The sequence below is a fragment of the Triturus cristatus genome, chromosome 9 (genome assembly GCF_964204655.1).
Source record: "Triturus cristatus chromosome 9, aTriCri1.1, whole genome shotgun sequence".
NCBI lineage: Eukaryota > Metazoa > Chordata > Amphibia > Caudata > Salamandridae > Triturus > Triturus cristatus.
Window position 1 is genome coordinate 931,635,411 of NC_140592.1, and position 20,630 is coordinate 931,656,040.

General features: G+C 42.1%; 1 protein-coding gene across 3 annotated transcripts in view; it reads right to left on the reverse strand.

The window, feature by feature from the left end:
* Window positions 1-20,630, reverse strand: part of CHGA (chromogranin A) — a 91,015-nt gene that overhangs the window by 14,504 nt on the left and 55,881 nt on the right. For all 3 annotated transcript variants that reach the window (XM_085626493.1, XM_085626492.1, XM_085626491.1), the window contains exons 3-5: window positions 19,415-19,508; window positions 16,760-16,828; window positions 1,055-1,159 (exon numbers count right to left, since the gene is read on the reverse strand). In XM_085626493.1, the coding sequence (XP_085482619.1) occupies window positions 1,055-1,159; window positions 16,760-16,828; window positions 19,415-19,508 (268 nt within the window). The remainder of the gene's footprint in view (window positions 1-1,054; window positions 1,160-16,759; window positions 16,829-19,414; window positions 19,509-20,630) is intronic.

The following is a 20,630-nucleotide window of genomic DNA, read 5'->3' on the forward strand; positions in this document are numbered from 1 at the left end:
TTATGTGAAGGGACATATCGATGCATGAAAACAGCAATGCGTCCCTTCTCAGTGTGCCTTCCTTTCAACATGGGGGATGCGTCATATTTACTATATGACGCATCGTGTCACAAGGAATGACAGATACGTCAGTATTACTGACATATCTGTCAGCGCAAAAGTGACTCATTACTGGGGTGTGTCTGAAAAAGACACAACTCCAGCAATGTGTCCTTTCACATGTGGCAAGCCCCATGTGAAAAGGCCGTCAGTCTTATGCCTGCTGTGAGGCATAAAGCCAGATGAAACACAAGGGTTCCTGGCTAAAGCTTCCTTCTATGGTGCCACCTGTGTGGGAGTCAGGAGAGTAAAAATAAGCTAGAATTGGAAGGGAGGCATCTGTGTTCGGTAGTATAGGATGAACACAATTATGACTGTTCCCCAAGCCAACCAGCGTATTAGAAACATTTGTCTGTTGGGAAATTTCACATGTAACTGATTCAGTCTCAGATCCAGCGTATATTGAAGCCTATTGGGAAATGTCCATATGACACTTACCTCTGATCCGACCCTAATAGTTTTTTAAAGGCTGCCAGTCCAGAGAGCTTCTATTGACTGGCTTTGTTTCAGTCCTACCGACTGTCCAGATGCACCTGCTTGGGGGTGGTACCAGAATAACCCAACCAAAATGTCTGACAAATTTCTATTGCCCGATTGGAGTTAACAAAAAGGAAATACACACCCAGTGGGACGATATTTTTATATTATTTAGAACACAATAATTCTGTCACACATTTTTGCTAAATATATTCTCACAAATTACAGCCCCAGCTTGTGGGATGAGGGCTGGATCCCCTTATTTCCCTGCAGGTCTATTCGCTTCTGTCCTAACCCTGACCCTGCTGTGTGCACTGAATTAAACAAGCATTGCCCATGGTGAGGACAAACTGAGAGGGCGGTAAATGTAATTAAAGCAAGAATTAACGAGTGTGGCACAGGTGAAAGCCAAGGGCGCTAGAAACAATATCCGGCACGACAGCTGGCGATGGATTTACAAGGTTGTCGTGACACGCACCTCTCTCAGCGTCCCTGTCCGTGTCCTCTGCGTGCTCAAGGGCCTTCGACAGCCCCTCTTCATAGCCGCTACTTTTCTTCTGCTGCCGCGCTTTCTCGCTGGCACCTGTGGTGAAACCCAACACAGAAAGGAGACAACGTTCAACAAACAGGAAGTACTGAGGGGCAGGCGTACAAAGGATGTGTCGTACTTCACTCGCACCAGCTGGGCTGGCTATTGACGTCCAATTGTTGCCCAACTGCACACTGTGGCAATCATCTTATCCACCTCGAAGGGTGGTAGCCTGAATAGACAGACACGCACGCGCGCGCACACTTTGTGACAGACGCTATGGGGCATATTTATGAGATTTGTAACGCCACGCAATGCTGCGCTGCATTACAAGGAAAGGGCAGGAATGCGCCGTATTTAATGCATTCCTGTCCTTTTCTCAGGGCTGGCGCGCAATGGGCTGCCTAGTGCCAATGCGGGCACCCTTGCACCTGCGTTGCATGCAGGATTGTTCTTGTGCAGGAACGGGCAACATCCTGTACAAAATCAATCTTGAGAGCCACATTCCTCTTTCTATGTGTGCTGCAGAATAGAGCACACATAGAAAGACGAAGTAACGAGGAGAAATAAAGATATTTCTCCTCGTTATGCTTCCCCTGAGAAAGAGTATCTTTTTGGCACATTCCCAGGTCTACCACTTTTGGTAAATCTGGAAATGCATAAAAAACCATGAGTGTTGCATGGGAACACCCACAAAGCCCATTGAATGGCTTCCCAGGGCAGATTAGCACAGTGCAACGATTTGCGCTCTGTTGCGTTACTTCAGGTTTATGAAGCCACTCAGGGACACACAAAGCGGCCTTGCGAAGCTTCATAAATCTCATTGAGAATTTGCATCGCGTGACGCAACTCCGCACATAAATATGGCCCTATGTACATTGGTCAATATTATATTGTGTCCTGGAAAGCAGGTCTAACAAAAAACAGTACGCTGCAATTAATTGGAGCTAGGGCTGTTCTGAAAAAAATATCAAAGAACAGAAGGGAACAACACAAACACCAACATATGTTAAATTTACTCCATCACAGCAAACGAAGCAATAAAAAATTAATAATCGACACATAATGGGAATAAAACAAAGAGGAAGAAGAAGAAAGAGGGTAAACATGTATTTTATTTTATTGGGTGTGTTTATAAAGCAGGAACCTAGCCCCAGAGATCAACTGAGCGCTTACGTAGCAACATGTTGCTAACAGATGAGGCTTTAGAGACAAGCAGGCTATTTTCTGCTACAAACTTAAGTCAATAAATGTGTATGAATAAAAATAGATAAATGTACACCGCAGTGTCATCTTAAAGGTTTTGGGGGACCCTGTTAGAACAATTTTTAATGTTATTACTCATTGCCCACTAATTGATGCCAAACAGTACTGAATTATTTGTTAAGCTTTCAGAAACACAATCACATAAAAGCTATTGAAATATGTCCTGGGGACCCATGAATCTTTAAGATGATACATGGTAGAGAGATTCAGAGTCATGGGGGTATCTAGTTTGCACCTTTGTCGAAGTAGGAACCCTTCTTCCTAGTCAGGGTAAGGGGGATACACTTCTAAAATAACCCCTGCTCACCCCCTTGGTAGTTTGTCACAAACAGACAGGCTTATCTCAGAGGCAGTGCGTGAATCATTTGTGAAAACATGCAGTAATTCAGTGAAAACACTACAAATGGACACTACACCAGTTTAGAAAAATAAGTAATCTTTATCTAAATCAAAAAAAGACCAAAACAACAAAAACCCACAATACAGTGATAAAAATATGACTTTCAAATGGTAGAAACGGTTCTGTTCAAAGTATATTGCAGATGCAACACTTTTCACACAAAGTACCTTGGATGCGTTGCACACACAACAAAAAGGGTCGCAGGGAAGGTGATGCGTCGGTTCCTTACATGCAGGGAAGGTGATGTGTCTGTTCCTTGCTTCGGGGGAGGTGATGCATCGGTTCCTTACTGCTGTGCAGGGGAGTTGATGCGTCGGTTTCTCACTGGAGAGGAGGTGATGCGTCTGTTTCTTACTGCGTCCCCCAGTGATGCGACAGACCTGGCATCTTGATGCGATGCATAACGATCCGGGACGATGCATGGGTTCTTGGAGCCATACAGCAGGGCTTGCGTCAGAATCGGTGCAGTGATCTCGGACTTCGGAGATCGGTGCACCCAATGTGGCGTGCAGCGATTTCTCGAGCCGTGGGCAGGCGCTGTGTCGGTTTCTTTGGTATTGCATCAGAAACAGGTATGGATGTGTCACGCTTCTCGTAGTTGATTTGGTTTTCCAGCTCCCGCAGCCAGAACAAACTCCAGAGGCCCAGAACAGCTACTTTCACCTCTTGGCAGGTCAGACCTCCGAGCAAGGAAGTTTAGAGGGGCTGGGAGTGAAGTCTTTGTGTTCCTGAGACTTCAGAACAGGAGGCAAGCTCTTCTTCAAGCCTGTGTAGATCTTCCTCTAGCAGGGGACACAGCACACAGCAAAGTCCTTTTCCCTTCCCTTGGCAGAAAGTAGCCACTGCAGGCCAACCCCAGACAGCAAACAGCACAGGGGCAGTATTCCTCCTCAGTTTCTCCAGCTCTTCTCCTTGGCAAAGGTTCCTCTTGATTCCCAGAAGTGATCTAAAAGTCTGGGGTCTGGCCCCTCTTTTTATAATACAAAAATCCTTTGTTCTCTGTGGCAGGGTAGCTCTTTGCCCAGCCAAAACCAGTTCTGTCCTCGCAGGTGCAGCTTCCTAGCAGGAGGTGGAGACAGCATTGTCTAAGGCAGACAAAGCCCAATCAGGTGTGATAGAAATCTCCTCCCCCTACTCTGAATACAACCCAGGTCCTTTCAGCCCAGCCCTGACTCACCCTGGAAAGGCAGGACACACCTACCCCACCCCCCAAGTGGCTGTCTGAACAGAATACACATTCCCAGCCCCTGTCACTCCAAAGTCAGACAGTTAATACACAACTTAGCAGAGGCACACTAGATGGTTAGGCAAGAAAATACCTGCTTTCTAAAAGTGGTATTTTCAAACCCAGAATGTAAAAGTCACCCTCACTAAAAGATGCTTCTTAACATTCTGAGTTCAGACATGTCAAACTTTATTTCCAATCTTGTTTCCATGGGCAGTTATGCTTATAAGATGTTATAGGCAAACTCCCCATTCTATCCTATGGGCCTTTCAATAGTGAAAAACGAAATTGGCAGTATTTCACAATCAGGACATGCCACACACTTCACGGCATGTCCTACCTTTCACAAACACTTCACCCTGCCCACAGGGGTACCTTGGGCCTACCTTAGGGGGGACTAACATGTAATAAAAGGGAAGGTTAGGGCCTGGGAAGTGGGTGCACTTGCCAGGTCGAAATGGCAGTACTCGACTGCACACAGGCACTGCAATAAGAGGCCTGAGTTACAATTACAGGCTGCTTATGTGGGTGGCACAATCAGTGCTGCAGACCCACTAGCAGCATTTGATTGTCAGGCCCTGGGCACCCATAGTGCACTGTAATAGGGACTGACTAGTAAATCAAATATGCCAATCACGGAATCACCAATCCATAAAAACAATTTACAGGGAACACTTGCACTTTGGCACTGAACAGCAGTGGCAAAGTGCCCAAAGCATTTGGACCAGCAAAAATGAAGTCCAACACACAGCGAAATATCAGGAGGCAAAGGCAAAAATACAGGGGAAAACCCATGCCAAAAGAATAAAAGTTCACCTTCTCTAGGACCCCTGGAAAATAGGTGCCTGCGCAAATGTAAATTTTGCCTATGCCTGAAAAAGTCTTTGGTACATCAAAGAATGCTAGAATAGTTGCAATGTGTACTTCTTTGTGCTTTGGTAATACCCGTAACCAGGCCTGCCAACTCACACTTGATAACAGCTCCACACAAGCAGACAGGCAGATCTGGGATGAAGGAACACCAATGGATTAGGTTGAAAGCTAAGTCCGGTCCTTGGAACCCTGGGTAGGAGCAACTGAGAATCTTGTAGTGCAGCAGTGGAAAGCAACTGACAGCAATCCAATGTGTTATGACCTCTATAATGTCCGTTGAGCCCACCATGAAAGATTGGAGAAGGACACGGGAGCCACATTGATAGTGATTTGTTGGTTGGTATCCAACTCACAAGGATTTCATTAGAACTTTATGAATGCATTATTGCCTCATCTAATAGACTAGAAAAGTGCTGCAAGATTATTAAGTAGGGGGAAACGTGCGGTCAACGGAGGTAAAGGTACGATTTTTACCCCATTGCAAGATATGGCGCATAGTAGAAAGGCGCTGAGATGGGCAATTGCATCAAAGGAGATTCAGAATTTGGGCCAGAAAAGTCTTCTTTTTCTTGATGATAGGTAAGTTAGGGGCTTAATAATAAGGACCCATCTGGGTATAAGGATGGATTTTGTGTAGTTTGGAGCATAAGCCAATGTCTAGCACAGCTAAAAGTGATAGGCTTTGGCAGATGGTAACTTTTCGGATTCTATGTAAAGCAGATACAGAACACCCAGCACACAGCTCTTGCAGATCACATAGAAGCCAGAACTAACTAACATCCGGAAGCAAAACTTCACCATCATCACAGATATCACCATGCCTCCTGCTGCCTTCAGTAACATCACTCCCCCAAAATACCTTTACAACAATCTTTTGGTATTCTTCTGTTACAAAATCACCTCCATATACAGCAACTTCGATATTCAACCGGACCCAGTCTCTGTCGCAACTCAGCTTCCCATCACATCCGAAGAATTAACCTTTAGCTCGTGGCCTGCTGTCACTACCATCAAAATTGCAGCTGCTTTGAAGAGCATGCCCTCGGGGGCTCTATCTGACCCTTGATCCACCATGCCTTCACCAAAAGACCCCTATTGATCAGTGAAGCACTAACATCAATCCTCAACTCCTCCATCGACTCCCATTCCCAGACACCTGGAAACATGCCATCATCATGCCCCTACTCCAGAAACCATGCGCTGACCCAGCCATGCTTGCCAACTACATGCCTTTCTTCCTCCTACCATACCTAGCAAAGATCTTAGATGAGCTAATCAGTGCCACCTCTCTGACCACCTCAGCAACTACCAGCTTCTAGATGCCACGCAGTCCAGATTCAGTACAAAACATCATACAGAAATAGCACTCATCACCACCACAGACGACAGCTGAATGATCCTCATTTCTGGACCTCTCTTCATTATTTGACGCGGTCTCACACACCATCCTCATCAGGCGCCTGCATGAGATTGGCATCCAAGGACCCACTGCTCACTGGAGCTGCTACTTCTTAACTGGTAGAACACCAGCTGTCAGCCTGACACATTACTTCTTGGAAGCCCGCAAACTCATCTGCAGAGGGCCCCAAGGTTCATCGCTCAGTCCAACCCTGTTCAATGTATACATAATCACTTTTGCCAATGTCATCCAAGCACACAACGTCAACATACTCTCCCACACAGATTACACACAACTCATACTGTCTTTCTCAGACAAAGCCCTCAACACAAGATAGATGTTCACCGCCTGTATGACAAGAGTCTGTCTCAAGTTCAACACTGACAAGAAAGAAGTAGTGATCTTTGGTAAGAACACCTCACCCTGGGACTCCAGCTTGTGGCTGGCCGAACTCAGACCCACACCCAAAACCCACTCCAGGAACCTTGGAATAATCATCAACAGCACTGGACATGACCGCACAAATAAATGCCATAAATGCATCTTGCTTCAACAATCTGAAGATGCTGAGAAGGATCTTCAAATGGCTTCCAAGCATCAATACTTAGTTTTAGAAAAGCCTTAAAAACCTGGCTCTTCACACAGGATTAGAAGGCACCTTGCGCACTCGCTTGACCCGTTGCAGACACTGTCGCTGCCTTAGTCGGACTTCTATAGTGCCAAGACACCCTCTGGCATGAGCTGCGCTTTATAAATTACCTTTACATTACATTACTACAAAAACTGCCACTCATGCCCAAGTCACCGGTAAGTTGGACTATGGGAGCACCCTCTTAGATGGGATCACCAAGCAACTCAATAGAAGCCTACAAACCACCCAGAACTCGGCAGATTCATCCTCAGCCTCCCACACAGAGCTCACATCACACCACACCTCATGGAACTACACTGACTCCCGAAGCGTACACGCTTAATTCAAACTCCTCACACACACAACTTCAAGGCACTACACAACCCATAGCCCACCTACCTGAAGAGTCACATCTCCTTCCACCAACCACCCAGAGAGCTCAGCTCTGCAGGACTCTTAATTGCATACATCCCACACACATACAGAACCAAATCAGGAGGATGGGTGTTCTCTTACATCGCTCCTAAAGCATGGTATAACCTCCCACTCCACAACAGAGCCTTCTCCTCTCTTCTTGAATTTTGCAAGTAGCTGAACACGTCCTTTCAATTAAACAACCTACTATAGGCAGGGCTAGGCACACACAACTCCTCAGTGCCTCTATACCCTCTGGGTGATAGTGCACTTTACAAATACAAATTACAACATAACAGCATGCAACCATGGTGGTAGCCTAAGAATTAGATCACAAAATGCAATCACAGCCAAACTCCCAGTTGATCTGTTGCCCTTTTGAGCTTTTTCTACGTTTCACTTTTTAGACCTTGCTCTTGGCATTTATTTCCTGCTCCTTCTGGTATGGTACAATACATAGTTTAAATCCTGGGTGTTGGTCCTACATTCCTTTATGGGGTCTTGAAGTAATCTGTTGTTATCCATGTTGGTTCTCCCCATTGAGTTCCTCTCTGTTTCCTTCCAGTGGTGTATATTACTCTTGATGTCTCCTTATGATTCGATATTGGAGTTTGTGCATGTGCCTGCTGCTTTGTGATGATGTCATGGGCATGGTGATTATTTATGAATTTACACCAAGTTGTAGTATAAAAATATTTGCTACTTTCTGTATTGTTCAAAATCTTAATAAATGTGATTATAATTTAAAGACATGCAGATACATATTCTGAAACCCTTCTCTGTTGTGTAAACTTACTAGATGCTCTGATACCTCACCGTCTGGGCCCTGCTATGTAGGAATCCAGAAATAAATAACTATTAAAATATTTAGACCCCCAGTTATAGTGCTCCAGTACTGGGCTATTGTGAGTAGAACCCCATTGAATAGGGAATTTCTGTGTGGGACCGATTTTCCTGGTCATAAATCCACACAGATTTAGCTGTTTCATGGGGTTTTACTATATACATTTCTCACCTTTTCTCAACAAGTGCAAATGTATGTGTGGACCTTAGGGGTGATGGAGTTGATGGGGAAACAGGGGAGGTAAGACACAGCTTTTTTCTAACAGGAGGCAGAATCATCTTTAGGATTTATGGGGCTCCCTGCAAGATATATTTTGGAGCCCCCCTTAAGAATAACTTTGAATTTCATTACCAATTTCCTGCTCATTGAATCCTGCAAGATGGAAATTAGATCTAACTATGCGTTAAATTGTCTGAAATGGAGTAGAACAAAAAAAACTGCTAAAATATGTCTTGTCTGGTGTCCTAAAATCCTTAAGAAGACACTGGGTGGAGAGAGAAAAGTGAGCTGATTGAAAAGAAGAGTTTGGGCTAGAAATGTAGATTAGATATAGAGATGTAGAGAAAGAAATCACTGCCCCTGGGGTTCCTTGTAAGGTGGACGCCCTGGTCAATTTCCCACTTTGCCCATGCCTTAAAACTTCCCTGACAGGAGGGAGCACTGTATCAGCCCACCTTAAATAAGACCTCAGAATAGGGAAACAACTGCCAGAAAAATCTGATCTGGTTCTCCTACACCCGGCATAACGGGGTTAGAAAAATGTAACCAGTCAATAGTTCGTAATTCAAATCACTTGCAACATATCATATAAATTAAACACATGAACATATTTTCATATTTTCACCCCTTACCTAAAAGTAAAGGATAACAAGAATCACAAAGTTCTTCAGCCTTCTCCTAACACTGTCTGTCCAAGTTCTGGAGAAATGGTCAATACTGCCCCAGTGAACTAAATTTTGGGTAATAGTTCAACATTTGAAACAGTGGGAAAACCGGCCATACGGCCCTGGGCACCCTCGTTGGGTGGTAGCAGACAAAGCAATCTTTGAGATGCTGTGGACCGTGATTGTGGACAAAGTTTAATCCTGTGATGGGTGCTTTAAATTCACTTTTGAGTTTCCAGAGATAATATTCCGCTAATTCATATTTTTGGTTGTTGGTCTTCAAGATCGCATGACACCCATATAGCCATTAATGTTAGCAATCAACACTTTTAGTTGGCTGAATATAGCTCACACCTTTGCAAGATCACATGTTGTTTGTTATGGAAACACTACATCTTGTATGGTTGATCTGTTATTTCCCCAAACATCTATGTTGTGATCATAGCTTGTTACTCCCAGTTTAACATGCCAAAGCTTACGCAAGTGTATGAAACATGATTTTCACACCAGGTATTAGTATCAATAGTTGAACTTTACATGTTCACTTGTGACACTTTTGATCTTCAGAGCTGTGTTTCCAGAAAGTTGACTAGCCTGACTAAGAATGAATAGAATCTCAATGGAGAGAATCTAATGTTTCCTTCATGTATTATATCTTAATTCTGCATGCATTATTTTTCTAACAATATACCTCCAACATAGTTGGAGTATTTCAATTGACAGTCTACAGCAACTCGTCAGCAAACTCCCACCCATTATTAATGACTCTAAACCTACAAGTTCATGATCAATGTCAACATACCTAGCCCCATTATTATCTATTTAAATGGTTTGTACTGGACAGACTGTCCTTTCCAATGTTCATGACAGGTTCTCTATCACAATACAACGTTTCAATAATAAAAGCAAGATATAAACCGAATTCCAATGCAATTTACAAATTTTCAGCCTGGGTCAGTTTCATCAGCTTTCTGGTGTTCAGCCTCTCCCACCAGACCCACCCCTTGACTGTAGACGGAATTGGATTGGCTGGCTTCAACATTCTGATTGCCAAGCCATTCGTGTACAGTCTCTGCTATCGTCTTTCCTACAAACGGATGCCAAAGTGCTGAGCTGTCGGAGAGGTAGATACAGTGTCGCTAGCTGGAAGCATAATGGAGGAAGCAGAAATGACGATACTAAGCAGTTTTGGAGGAATAGATCAATATGGGAAGGACAGCAAGTAAGCTGAGCCAGTCAAGAAAGTATGAATGCGCATAGGGAGTGCAGGTGGAAAATGATCTGCCAATAATTATGCAATGATTCCCATTCCGCTCGTCTTGCGTTACTCCCCTCGACAGAAAATGGAAAACCTGATTGTGGTTGTCTCTACGCAAAGGTGGAACGCTAGGACCTTAAAAAGTCAGATTACTTGTATGGTGATACTGATATGGGCATCAACAGTGTACACTATCAAAGGGCATTTTAAGCGACAGGAACTCGCAGTAATAAAAAACAATAGGAACCATTTACTCAAGATTTGGATTTTGTTTCTACCCCAGCCGACTTAAAACATGGCACTTAGCAAATTATCCTCTCAGGCTAGATTAGATAAAACTACTAACATATGGTAACCCCTTCTATACATTATAAGGATATTGCAAGGCACCGGGGAGTTGAATGACCATATAGTCCTGTGCAAGGATATGGAACTCTGAAGTGAGTATTATGTGTGGCAGGGGATATTTTATTCATTATAATACATGGTCACATCATCACCTTTTTCACAAACCACTTAAATCCTTGATTTGTAGCTCTTTCTTATGAAAAAGAGAGAATGTTTGCAAACATGAAGAAACACGTAAAAAGCTGTTAGATATTTGTTGCAAATAGATATTGAAATCAGTTTAATACAAATCAGTTTTTTAAATAAAGGCATAGAAAAAACCTGCAGAAAGATTCTAACTTTTCTATAATACCCTAAGGAGTGCAAAAACAATATAGCTAATGACATAAATATCTACTTTCTGCTTGTCACAAATGACTACTTTCCACTAGAAAAAGCAGAAGAAAGAAAAGCAACGTAACGTTACCTTCTATTCCCCTCTGCTACCGGCTCTGGTAATAGGCATTGTGAGGTCAGAACTCAACTGTAATAAGTTACTACTGTTGAGTTCTGCTGTCATTTCTTTATAATCGGCGACTGGGTTTGTCGTCAGTCGAACAGAATAAAGAAATTAGAGAAAGGCGTTTATACAAGGATTGCAGAATCCCATATATTATAAAGACATTAGAGGCAGGTTTTTATATAGCGATTGCAGAATCCCTTGTATTATACTATTACCACTAACATGAATACTAATACTAATATTGCTAATAATAGTAATAGTAACGTTCTTAATGATAACAGAAACAACAGGAGATTATAGTACAACAATATTATATGTGGCGGAAGAATTTTGTGCCATCTCAAGCCAAGGCTGCAAGTTGAGTACTATATATGGGCAGAGAAGGACCAGCGGTAAAAGGAATGAGTGTAACCTTGAATTTTCTGATGTCAAGTTTTACATAAGACTCTTGGTGGATACTGTACCACATTTCACCGTCAACATCCTCTTTGGAGTTGAAGAAACTCTCCTCTGTTTGCATCTGTTGGTCTGCAGAGTGGAGCTCATGAGCCACTCCTAGCTGCTCTCACTAAATGGTCATGACCAACACTTAGATGCAAAGTAGTTGGGGCGGGTCATGACCCATGACTCATCTTGGACATCTGCAGGGGCCACCCAGGGTGGACAGCTGCAGACCATAACAGCCACACTCGTATGTACCAGCTACACCACTGGCAGCTGTCACAGTACCAGCAATGGCCAGAACAGCTAGCCATGAACTGGTCCCCTGAACATGAGCCAGACAGAACAAGCCCAAGATCAGGGCCAAGACCATGGGCATCAATTAGGGGTAGCAGCTGCAGTTTCCGACTTGCAATGTGGTACCCTGGCACTGCCCTTGCCCCCTAGTGTCAGAGATCCTGAAGGCTGAGACAGGAACAGATGGTGCACGGATCTTTGAGCCATGGTTGTTTATTGTATTTTCCACACCTCTCCATTTCTCAACCTCCTCAGCAGGAAACAGGTGGCTGACGAGAGATTAATGGGGAGAAAGGTAGTTAACCCTGTGATGACAGCGAAGGTCAAAGGGTGCATGATGTCATTTCTACTGCTCGTGGCATTCCGGAAATCGTCATCCAGGCCGAGGATCTCTGCTGGAATGGGTGTCAGGTAAATAATTATTTTATTTGGACTTGATAGGAAGGATAGGAATATTTTTTTGCAAAGTAACTTGATGGAAAATTTGTTAAACTGGGCAATAAGTAATAGATGGCAGGACAGTATTGTAAACATGGCAAGTGTGCTAATTTGGACAAGGGACGTTTAAGACATGCAGATGTGCAGACTGTGTATAATGAGACATTATGGAAAATTGCAAAGGGTGCATACTGAGATTTTGCAAATTCTTGGAAAGTGTGCTAACTAGAGCCACGTGAAAGCTATGTAGAATCCTGCAAACTGCATCATATCTGAGGTATTTGTTCACCTACTTACCTATCCCGCAGCTTTCAAGGAGAACCATTAGAAACATGTTTTGGAGCGGATTCAAACTATTTACACACCATACCCCATTTGCAATAAATTAGCATGCCTTGGCAAAGCCAATAGGTCCCCCCAATGCATGTGCTATTGGCCTTGTCAATGTGAATGTCTTTTAAATATGCTGTCTAGCAGCACATCTGCTGTTTAGCATGGCTGAAAGCCCAGAGGTACATGATGTTGAGCCAAAGGCGAGTCTCTTCAACCCCATGTTAAGTTTATTGTGCCGCCCCTCGTAACACAAAAAAGCGTTATGATGTGGCCTGTGCTGGCCACATCATACCGCTCTTTTCAGTGACTTTCAGCCAGGCTGATCAGCAGATGTGCTGCGAGACAACATGGATAAAAGGCATTCACATTGACAATGCCAATAGCTCGGGCATTACCGAGATCTATTTGCTTTGACAATGCTTGTTCGGTGTTGACGGGATCATGCTAAACAAATGTGGAAGTGATAGTGAGAAACAGTTGAGGAGCTTTGAAGTGAAGCAAGTATGTGGCGTAATGGCCAGAGCTGCTGACAGGGGAACTGGGGAACCAGGTTCGAATCTCGGGGTCAGCTGAAGAATTTGTGATTTTGGGCAAATCACTTATGCTTGCCCCTGCCTGTGACAATGAATATGTCATTGTGTAATGCAACTGGTGAGCACTGAAAGCGCTCCAATACCATCAGCTGATGTTAGCACAATGGCAAGATGGAGGATGGAACAAGCGCTCCATCAGAATGTGCAAAAAAAAACAAAAGCAGCAGAGACGAGGGAGGCAGTGGTGGGGGGGGGGTCAAGCAAGGAAACAGGACGGGATAGGAAGATGGACAAGCAGCGACTGGAAAAGAAATCCTAATTGAAGCCGGATCAGCGACAAAAATAAATGCATCATTGAGTAATGTAACTGGTGAGCACTTAAAGCATTCCAATACCTTTGGCTAGTGTTCGCGCTATGGCAAGGTGGACGATGGAGCGAGTACTCCAATGCCTGCGTATCGTACAAAAAAATAAAATAAACATGTGCTGTTCATGTTTTAATACCTTTTGAAGAAATGCATTTGTTTGTGCACATGCACATGCCTTTTAGTGGTGTGTGTATATGTGTACAAGGGAGACAGCCTGAAAACACAAATACTTGTATGGATTGCTAAAAAACAAAAACAAAAATTGCTTTGTAAACCGGGAGCAGTGTAAGGAGATGTTTACTTGGTCCATGCACTATGGGAGGGCCAAATACAAGAAGAGGGCATGACGTCTGCATGCCATGACGAATGGCATCGAAGAAAATGAGAGCGACACTGAAGTTTACCAGTGGTAGGTGATGGGTGTCCTGTAAGCCCACAGATACAACACACCACATCTCTTGAAGACAGTGCATGCACTGTCTAGCCGAGATCTAAAAACATTCCATGAGAGGAAACGCTTAGGTATGTGTGAAATGTCTTTAAGATCTAAGGGGCAGATTTACAAGAAACTAACGTATCTGTAGAGATGCATCAGTTTACTTGTGCCAGCCTGCGATACCCTTGTGCCACCATGGATTTACAATATGGCGCAAAGTTTGACAGAAGAGTCAGAAATTCTCATGCATCTGTTGGCCCAAAAGTCACGCATTGCTGGAGTAGTGTTGCAAGCACGACACAACTCCAGCAATGCATTGACTCATTGTACTGCATCCCTCCTTACGCCTGCTTCAAGCAGGCGTAAGGTTTTGACGCAGTAGCATCCTAGAAGTGGCGCAGTGAAATCTTGTAGATTTCACTGCGTCACTTCTACGAATCTTTCCTGTGTGGGAACGCCCCCCCCTGCATATATTATTCCTGATGCAGGTATAATGTGACGCATGGTTTTACAACGTGACGCATCTTCCTAGATGCATCACTTGTAAATTGGCCGAAGAAGTGCTGCTTTTGGACCTCCCAAGGGCTTATTGTTTACCTTGCACCTGTCCTTGCTCCTGTGTTACCTTGCAGGTTTACGCCACAATTTTTAACCAAACACACCCTGACGGATTCCGTGGTTGGGCTGTTTTTTCTTTAGCATCTGTATATTTCCTAAGGATTCCTAGTTGATCTTAGTTGTTCCGAGTGTGAATGTGTGTGTTTGTGTGTGTGTGTGCTAAGGTTGCCTTCCACCTGCAGTGTTGGATCATGTGCTTACACTGGGAGTTTCTTACTCATACTCAGGTATTCCACATTAGGAATCATTTCCAGCTTTGTCTGATCCTTGTTTGCCATCATTTCACCATAAATTATACTTTTTCTGTGCCAGTTCTTGAGCTCAAACGTCTCTCGCTCTTCTGCTTCCTGTTCCCCTGTTTCCTATTGCATCCATTGCAGTCTGCCTCCCTGTATTCCTGAAACTTTCATTTGCAATGACCTCTCCTCAGTGTCCCTGATGTCAGCGTTCTTCATGTGTTTGCTGATTTGGCACTGACTCCTTGTTTCCTGAATCTGCACTTTGTGTCTTTGAACAATTGTCCGCCGAAGCGGCAGCACTGACGTCTTTCCTGAAAGTGAAGAGTATGCCTGTGAGTCCTTATTTCTTGCTATTACCAGGGCCATGGCTTTGGTGAGCCTCAGCCTGTCACTTCCTGCTTTAGCTCCAGGCTGTCCATGAGGCAGGAGTCACTAGAGGTTCTTTATTTGGGCTTCTTTCTTTCAGTTCTGCACTCTTGCCGTTGGTTGATATCCTGTTTTACCTGGTTATTCTTTCAACTCTGCTTTTATGTCCTAGATCTTCTTGGTTTGACTGTTGTGTGAAACGTCCATAAACATTGTGACGCCGGAGTCAACATCAGTCCAGATTCGATTAGGGCTTCACGCTATGTGTATTACCCATGCCAGCCTTGTCTTCGTATCAATCCTCAGCCACCCCTGTATAACTGGTCATCCAATCTTTCCTTATTTTGGCCAGTGTTGCTAGCAAATTGGTGCTTACAAGTGTACAATTTAGCACCAAATAACTATAAAACTCCTCATGGAGATCATCTAAACCACACTCTAAATAGCAGCATAATTTAACAAGCATCTGCAATGCAATAGGTCTCGCCTTTAGACGAGTTGGATCTATTGGCATTGTAAATTACAATGCCTTTTATTTATGTTTTGGTGTTTAAAACATAAATAAAAGGCATTGTCATTTACAGTGCCAATAGCTTAAACTCTCGCAAATGCAAGACCTATTGCATTCCAAATGCTTGACCCTCCTGCAGTAAGAGAAGCTCATTAAAGAAAATAGTGCTTACAGACTAAAGAAGAAGTACCGTGCAACAACCTAAGTAAAAGGACCCGTCCTCATGGGAGGTTTCAAATGAAGACAAGGCGGTACTGAGGATTAACTAACAAGCCTAATAACGAATCAGAAGCCAGCATTAACAAAGGACAATGACACAAGCCAATGACAAATTTAGGAAGGGAGTGGGCGGGGCTTCAACTGCATGCTCCAATACAGCATGCCTTGCAGAGCACCGCATGCGCTGCCCAGGCTCGACCTAAAAATGACTTAAGGGTCTTTGCAGCTTGATCTCGACCGTGTACTTGTCTTACACATCCAAAGGCAATTCTTGTGATTGGAACCATTTTTAGTTTTACACATCATTAAAATCCATTACTTCAAATTACTCCTAATGTCTTCTTTGTAAAAGTTAGATACGGTTAGTTTTCATGTTGCAATCATTTAGCAGCACCTTTTCGCTGATATGCTCTAAGTTTGAATGGAGGTCACCATTTTGTTTGGTATTAATGTGGCTCGCTACCCACTAAGGCGGGTGGTGTACCTCTATTCTATAGAGGTGCCTGTGCAGACATCCTAGAAGCAGAACATTATTGATGTCCGGTCAACACCTATCGAAAGCGCTCTGTGACATGGTATTCATGTGGGAGATGAGGAACCTTTCGAAGTCAAATCTGACAGTAACAATATCTTCCAACCTTGGGGAGAAATTGAAAGAGTCGCATTATTACCCATTAAATGATTTTCAAATTTGCTAAAAGGTTATTTTCGGGATATGAATGTGCAAATAATGAGATGTGGAGCTTGGACCCAACAAAGGCAAGCCTTTTCTTTGAGACACATTGAACGGAATGGTGGCGCTGTGCAGTACCTTTTGCTGCCAATTGCTGGAGCTCTTTAAGGAGGTTCTGGTGCCGGAGGATGGAGATGATCCTTTCATCTGTAAGAAAAGAGGTGTTAATTGAAACATGTGTTGGTCCCTTCATATATAGAGAAACTGGAGCGATATGCCACTCTGTCTGAAATCAAATGGGTGAACCTATTCCCACCCTCTTACACCTGCACACCCTGCTACCTCATGGAGCCTGTGCTTTCCTAAAGCCTTTTTAAAGACTGGAGGGGCTATGTTTGACCTGGGATCCGACTTTCTCTGTCCTGGCACTAGCAACCTATTATTAGCTCTAGTCCATCAGAAACGGTTTACATTTTCTCATACACTTGGCCATTGGAATTACACATTTGTGGGGCCACAACATGTCCACAGTAATTGCAGACTTGCAGACTGAATTTGCCATATATTCCATCATCTTTTGCATGAGTTTTAAAGTTGAATAGAAATGGAATGTTTTCCTAGCTCAAAGTGATCGTGGCAAGTATGCTGCAGTGCAGTGGCTAACACTTTGCAAAAGTAACAATGGGCAGTGGTAATAAAGCACAGTCAGCACCTCCGCACTGTCTTCTAAACGTATTAAAGTGTCTCAGTACAGGCGTGCTCAATGTAAAACACTGTGCCACTCACCCAGTGTTGTCCTGTATAGAGAGAAACGAAATTTTCTCCATACAATCAAATCCAAAACATTGATTACAGAGCACAACCGCAAATTAGTTTATCAACCGACCTTGTTGTCAGTTTGTTTTAATAAACACAACACCATGCGGAATATACAATAAAGTACACAACCAACTAAGTACAGAAGGCAAAAGACACAAATAATCTTGGTTATGTTGATGCGTAGTATGTAGCTTAGATGCAGACAGCCGGCACATGTTTTGTCGTGTAGATGACTTTTCAAGGCTTAACGACGAATTGATAAAGATGATAAGTATGCTCATTAGGTCCCTTAGTTGTTGGGGAGAGACAACAACGATACCGGTAGTCCAAACTTCTAATTATTTATCAAGAAACAAGGCTCCAGAGCACTATAAAGGTGCACAGTGCCGTTTAGACGGCACGTCGAGAAAAATTATATAATTCGGTATATCCAGTATCCAAGGAGCACAAATGTAAGTAATCTTATGAAACGTCGAAAATCAAACCGCTCGTTGTGATAAATCTAGCCACAGGGCAACGTTTAATGCAATTAGTACTACAACATCACAAAGTTGTAGCTGTACTAGACCGGGCGTGTGTCAACGTGTCCTGCTACATGTGGAGAAGTCCTCAGTTGATAAACTAATTTGCGGTTGTGCTCTTTAATCAATGTTTTAACTTTGCAAAAGTATGCTGATCACTACTCACATGATGATTGCTTCATTGATGTATAAATCAGGTACTAAGACATTAAATGTTATGATGAAAGTGACTATTAATGCCTCCAGTTTATGGTCTGGGAATGTACCTTCATCTGCACCAGGAAGAAAATGTTTAATACACGAATGCAATTCAAACAGTGTGGAAATAATGATTACAAGAAAATGTTTGATTTGCTCTTAGTGCAAATTCTTACTGTAGCACTGCCCCTTTTCACAAAGCAGCAGTTATTTCAAGAGTGCAGTCAGATTGCAGAGAATCCCAAATGTTTAAATTCTCACTTTGAGGTCTATGTTTTCAATCTTACTATATCTAGTAGTGTAACAATTAAATAATCCATATCTAATATACAATATTGCTCTCTGGGGCTATTTCTTAATGGAAAGATAAACCATCCGGGGTCCATAGTATAGCGGGACACCATACACTTTTTGTCATATTGTCTGCTAAGTGGAGCATTATACTATTTTCCCTGATCAGGAAATGGCATTTCTTTCCCTATTCAAGGCAAAAGCACTATTTGTCAGTGAATATAATTTTGATTGGATTTGTTGTGTACAGCTGTTTTTTTCTTAAGTAATCCTTGCATTTTTTTTATAGAGTTGGGATCTTTCCAAAATAAATGTATGTCTAAATATGAAAACATCAAGATAATATTAACACACAATGTGTGGCTTAACATTTCATAATGAGAGCTTCTGGTTTATTGGTATTTTATTTGTCATTTCCATCTGTATTCATCCATCTTCATGTTTTGCTAAGTTGATCTGTATTTATCCATATGTATCTGGGTATTGTGAAACAAAGAAGCTGAAACTAGTATGTTTCCAAATATATTTAATATAAATGTACACTAATACTTAAACGACTAACCAGGTTCATTGATTTGAATATCCCTAAATAATAAACCAATACACTCGTATAAAACATGTACATTTTAGTACATCTTTAACTATTCAAATCTTATTGGGAAAAAAATCTTCACAGTTATTGGTCGAGCAGCCATGACTGACAAGATTTAGAATCACTCAAAAATAACCTAATTTCCTTTTTTTCATATGTAAAAATAAATACACATGGAACATTGATGGATCTCTGTATTTATCTGTAATATTCACTAAAAAAGTAAAACTATAAACTTTATTCATAATTTACCTTTACTTGCTATGTTATTTGGCTTCATAACTGAGTCCTCCTTTGTCATAATTTCACTAATGAAAATGCCTGCAAAAATCACCATCTGACAGAATGTCGTATAAACAAAATCATACATACCCCCTCGTAGGGTTTGCAAGCACTCTGGGCTGATAGGCACTGCATTTGGCTTTGAAAGGGTGTCTGAAATTACCTCCAACACACACTTCATCACCTGTATAAAGAGAAACAATTAACTTTGTAGATTTAGTGGGAATGATTATGTATATGATTGAATTAAAGCATTAGGAATTACAGGTGTTAAAAATATATGTGCTTTCTTAACCCCCAAAAGCACGTTGTACAGGCAGTAAATCAGAAAAGCATCTTTGTTGACCTGCAAGGTTAAGGTTGCCTCATGGTTGCCTCATGGTTGGTGGATGTCTATTAGAAGAAATTCAATAATATTGATTGTATTTAGATGTAGCTTGTCTTTATGCTGCATATTTTATATAGCTGAAAAGTAGTTGCAGTTAAATTGTTTTGGGGAAAACCCCTAAAAACACATAAACACAAAACAGCAAAGAAATACAAAAATAAAAAAGTCCTCTTCAAAGTTGTCTACTCTGGTAAAAAATAGAACTACTTCTTTCTTATTTCTTTCCCATTTATTGAGTATTTTAGCTTTTATAGTTAATTAGCATATTATTTTTTTAAACCTCGCCTAATAATGAAACTGGATTTTAAAGGGTTAATGATCAAGGATACTAAGGGTCCAATTCAGAAAGGAACTTACAGCTTGTAAAGTTACGAGTGCGCATTCTCTGCACTCGGGGCGGAATTGCCGCACTACAGTGCTCAGTGCAGATATTCTGCCACAATTGAGGAGACTCCGCACTCATAACTTTACGAGTTGTAAGTCCCTTTGTGAATCGGACCCTAAGTGTATACCGGAACAATATATGCAAAACCAATGCAATATGTTCATATATATATGTATATAAAGACAGATAGTTACATATATTTCATTTGCAAAAGGAATATATAGTTATTAATGTGTTCATTTATATAGATTTATAGTTAAATATTCTATTAAATATATATGTATAAATGAATATATATTTATATTCACTGAAAAAGTGAAAAGATCAAAGTAACGTTGTGGTTAGGTGAAAAATTCAATGACAACATAACATTTTAAACTAAAAAACACGGATATTTCACCGGTTATAGTTCTCGCTAGTAACTATAACTTGTGCCCCAAGTTAACTGTAACTCGTGCCACCACCATGCACAGTTTTGTCATCAATGATGAGTTTGTATGTAGACTTGTATCTTTTTCAAGAAAAAAAGATTT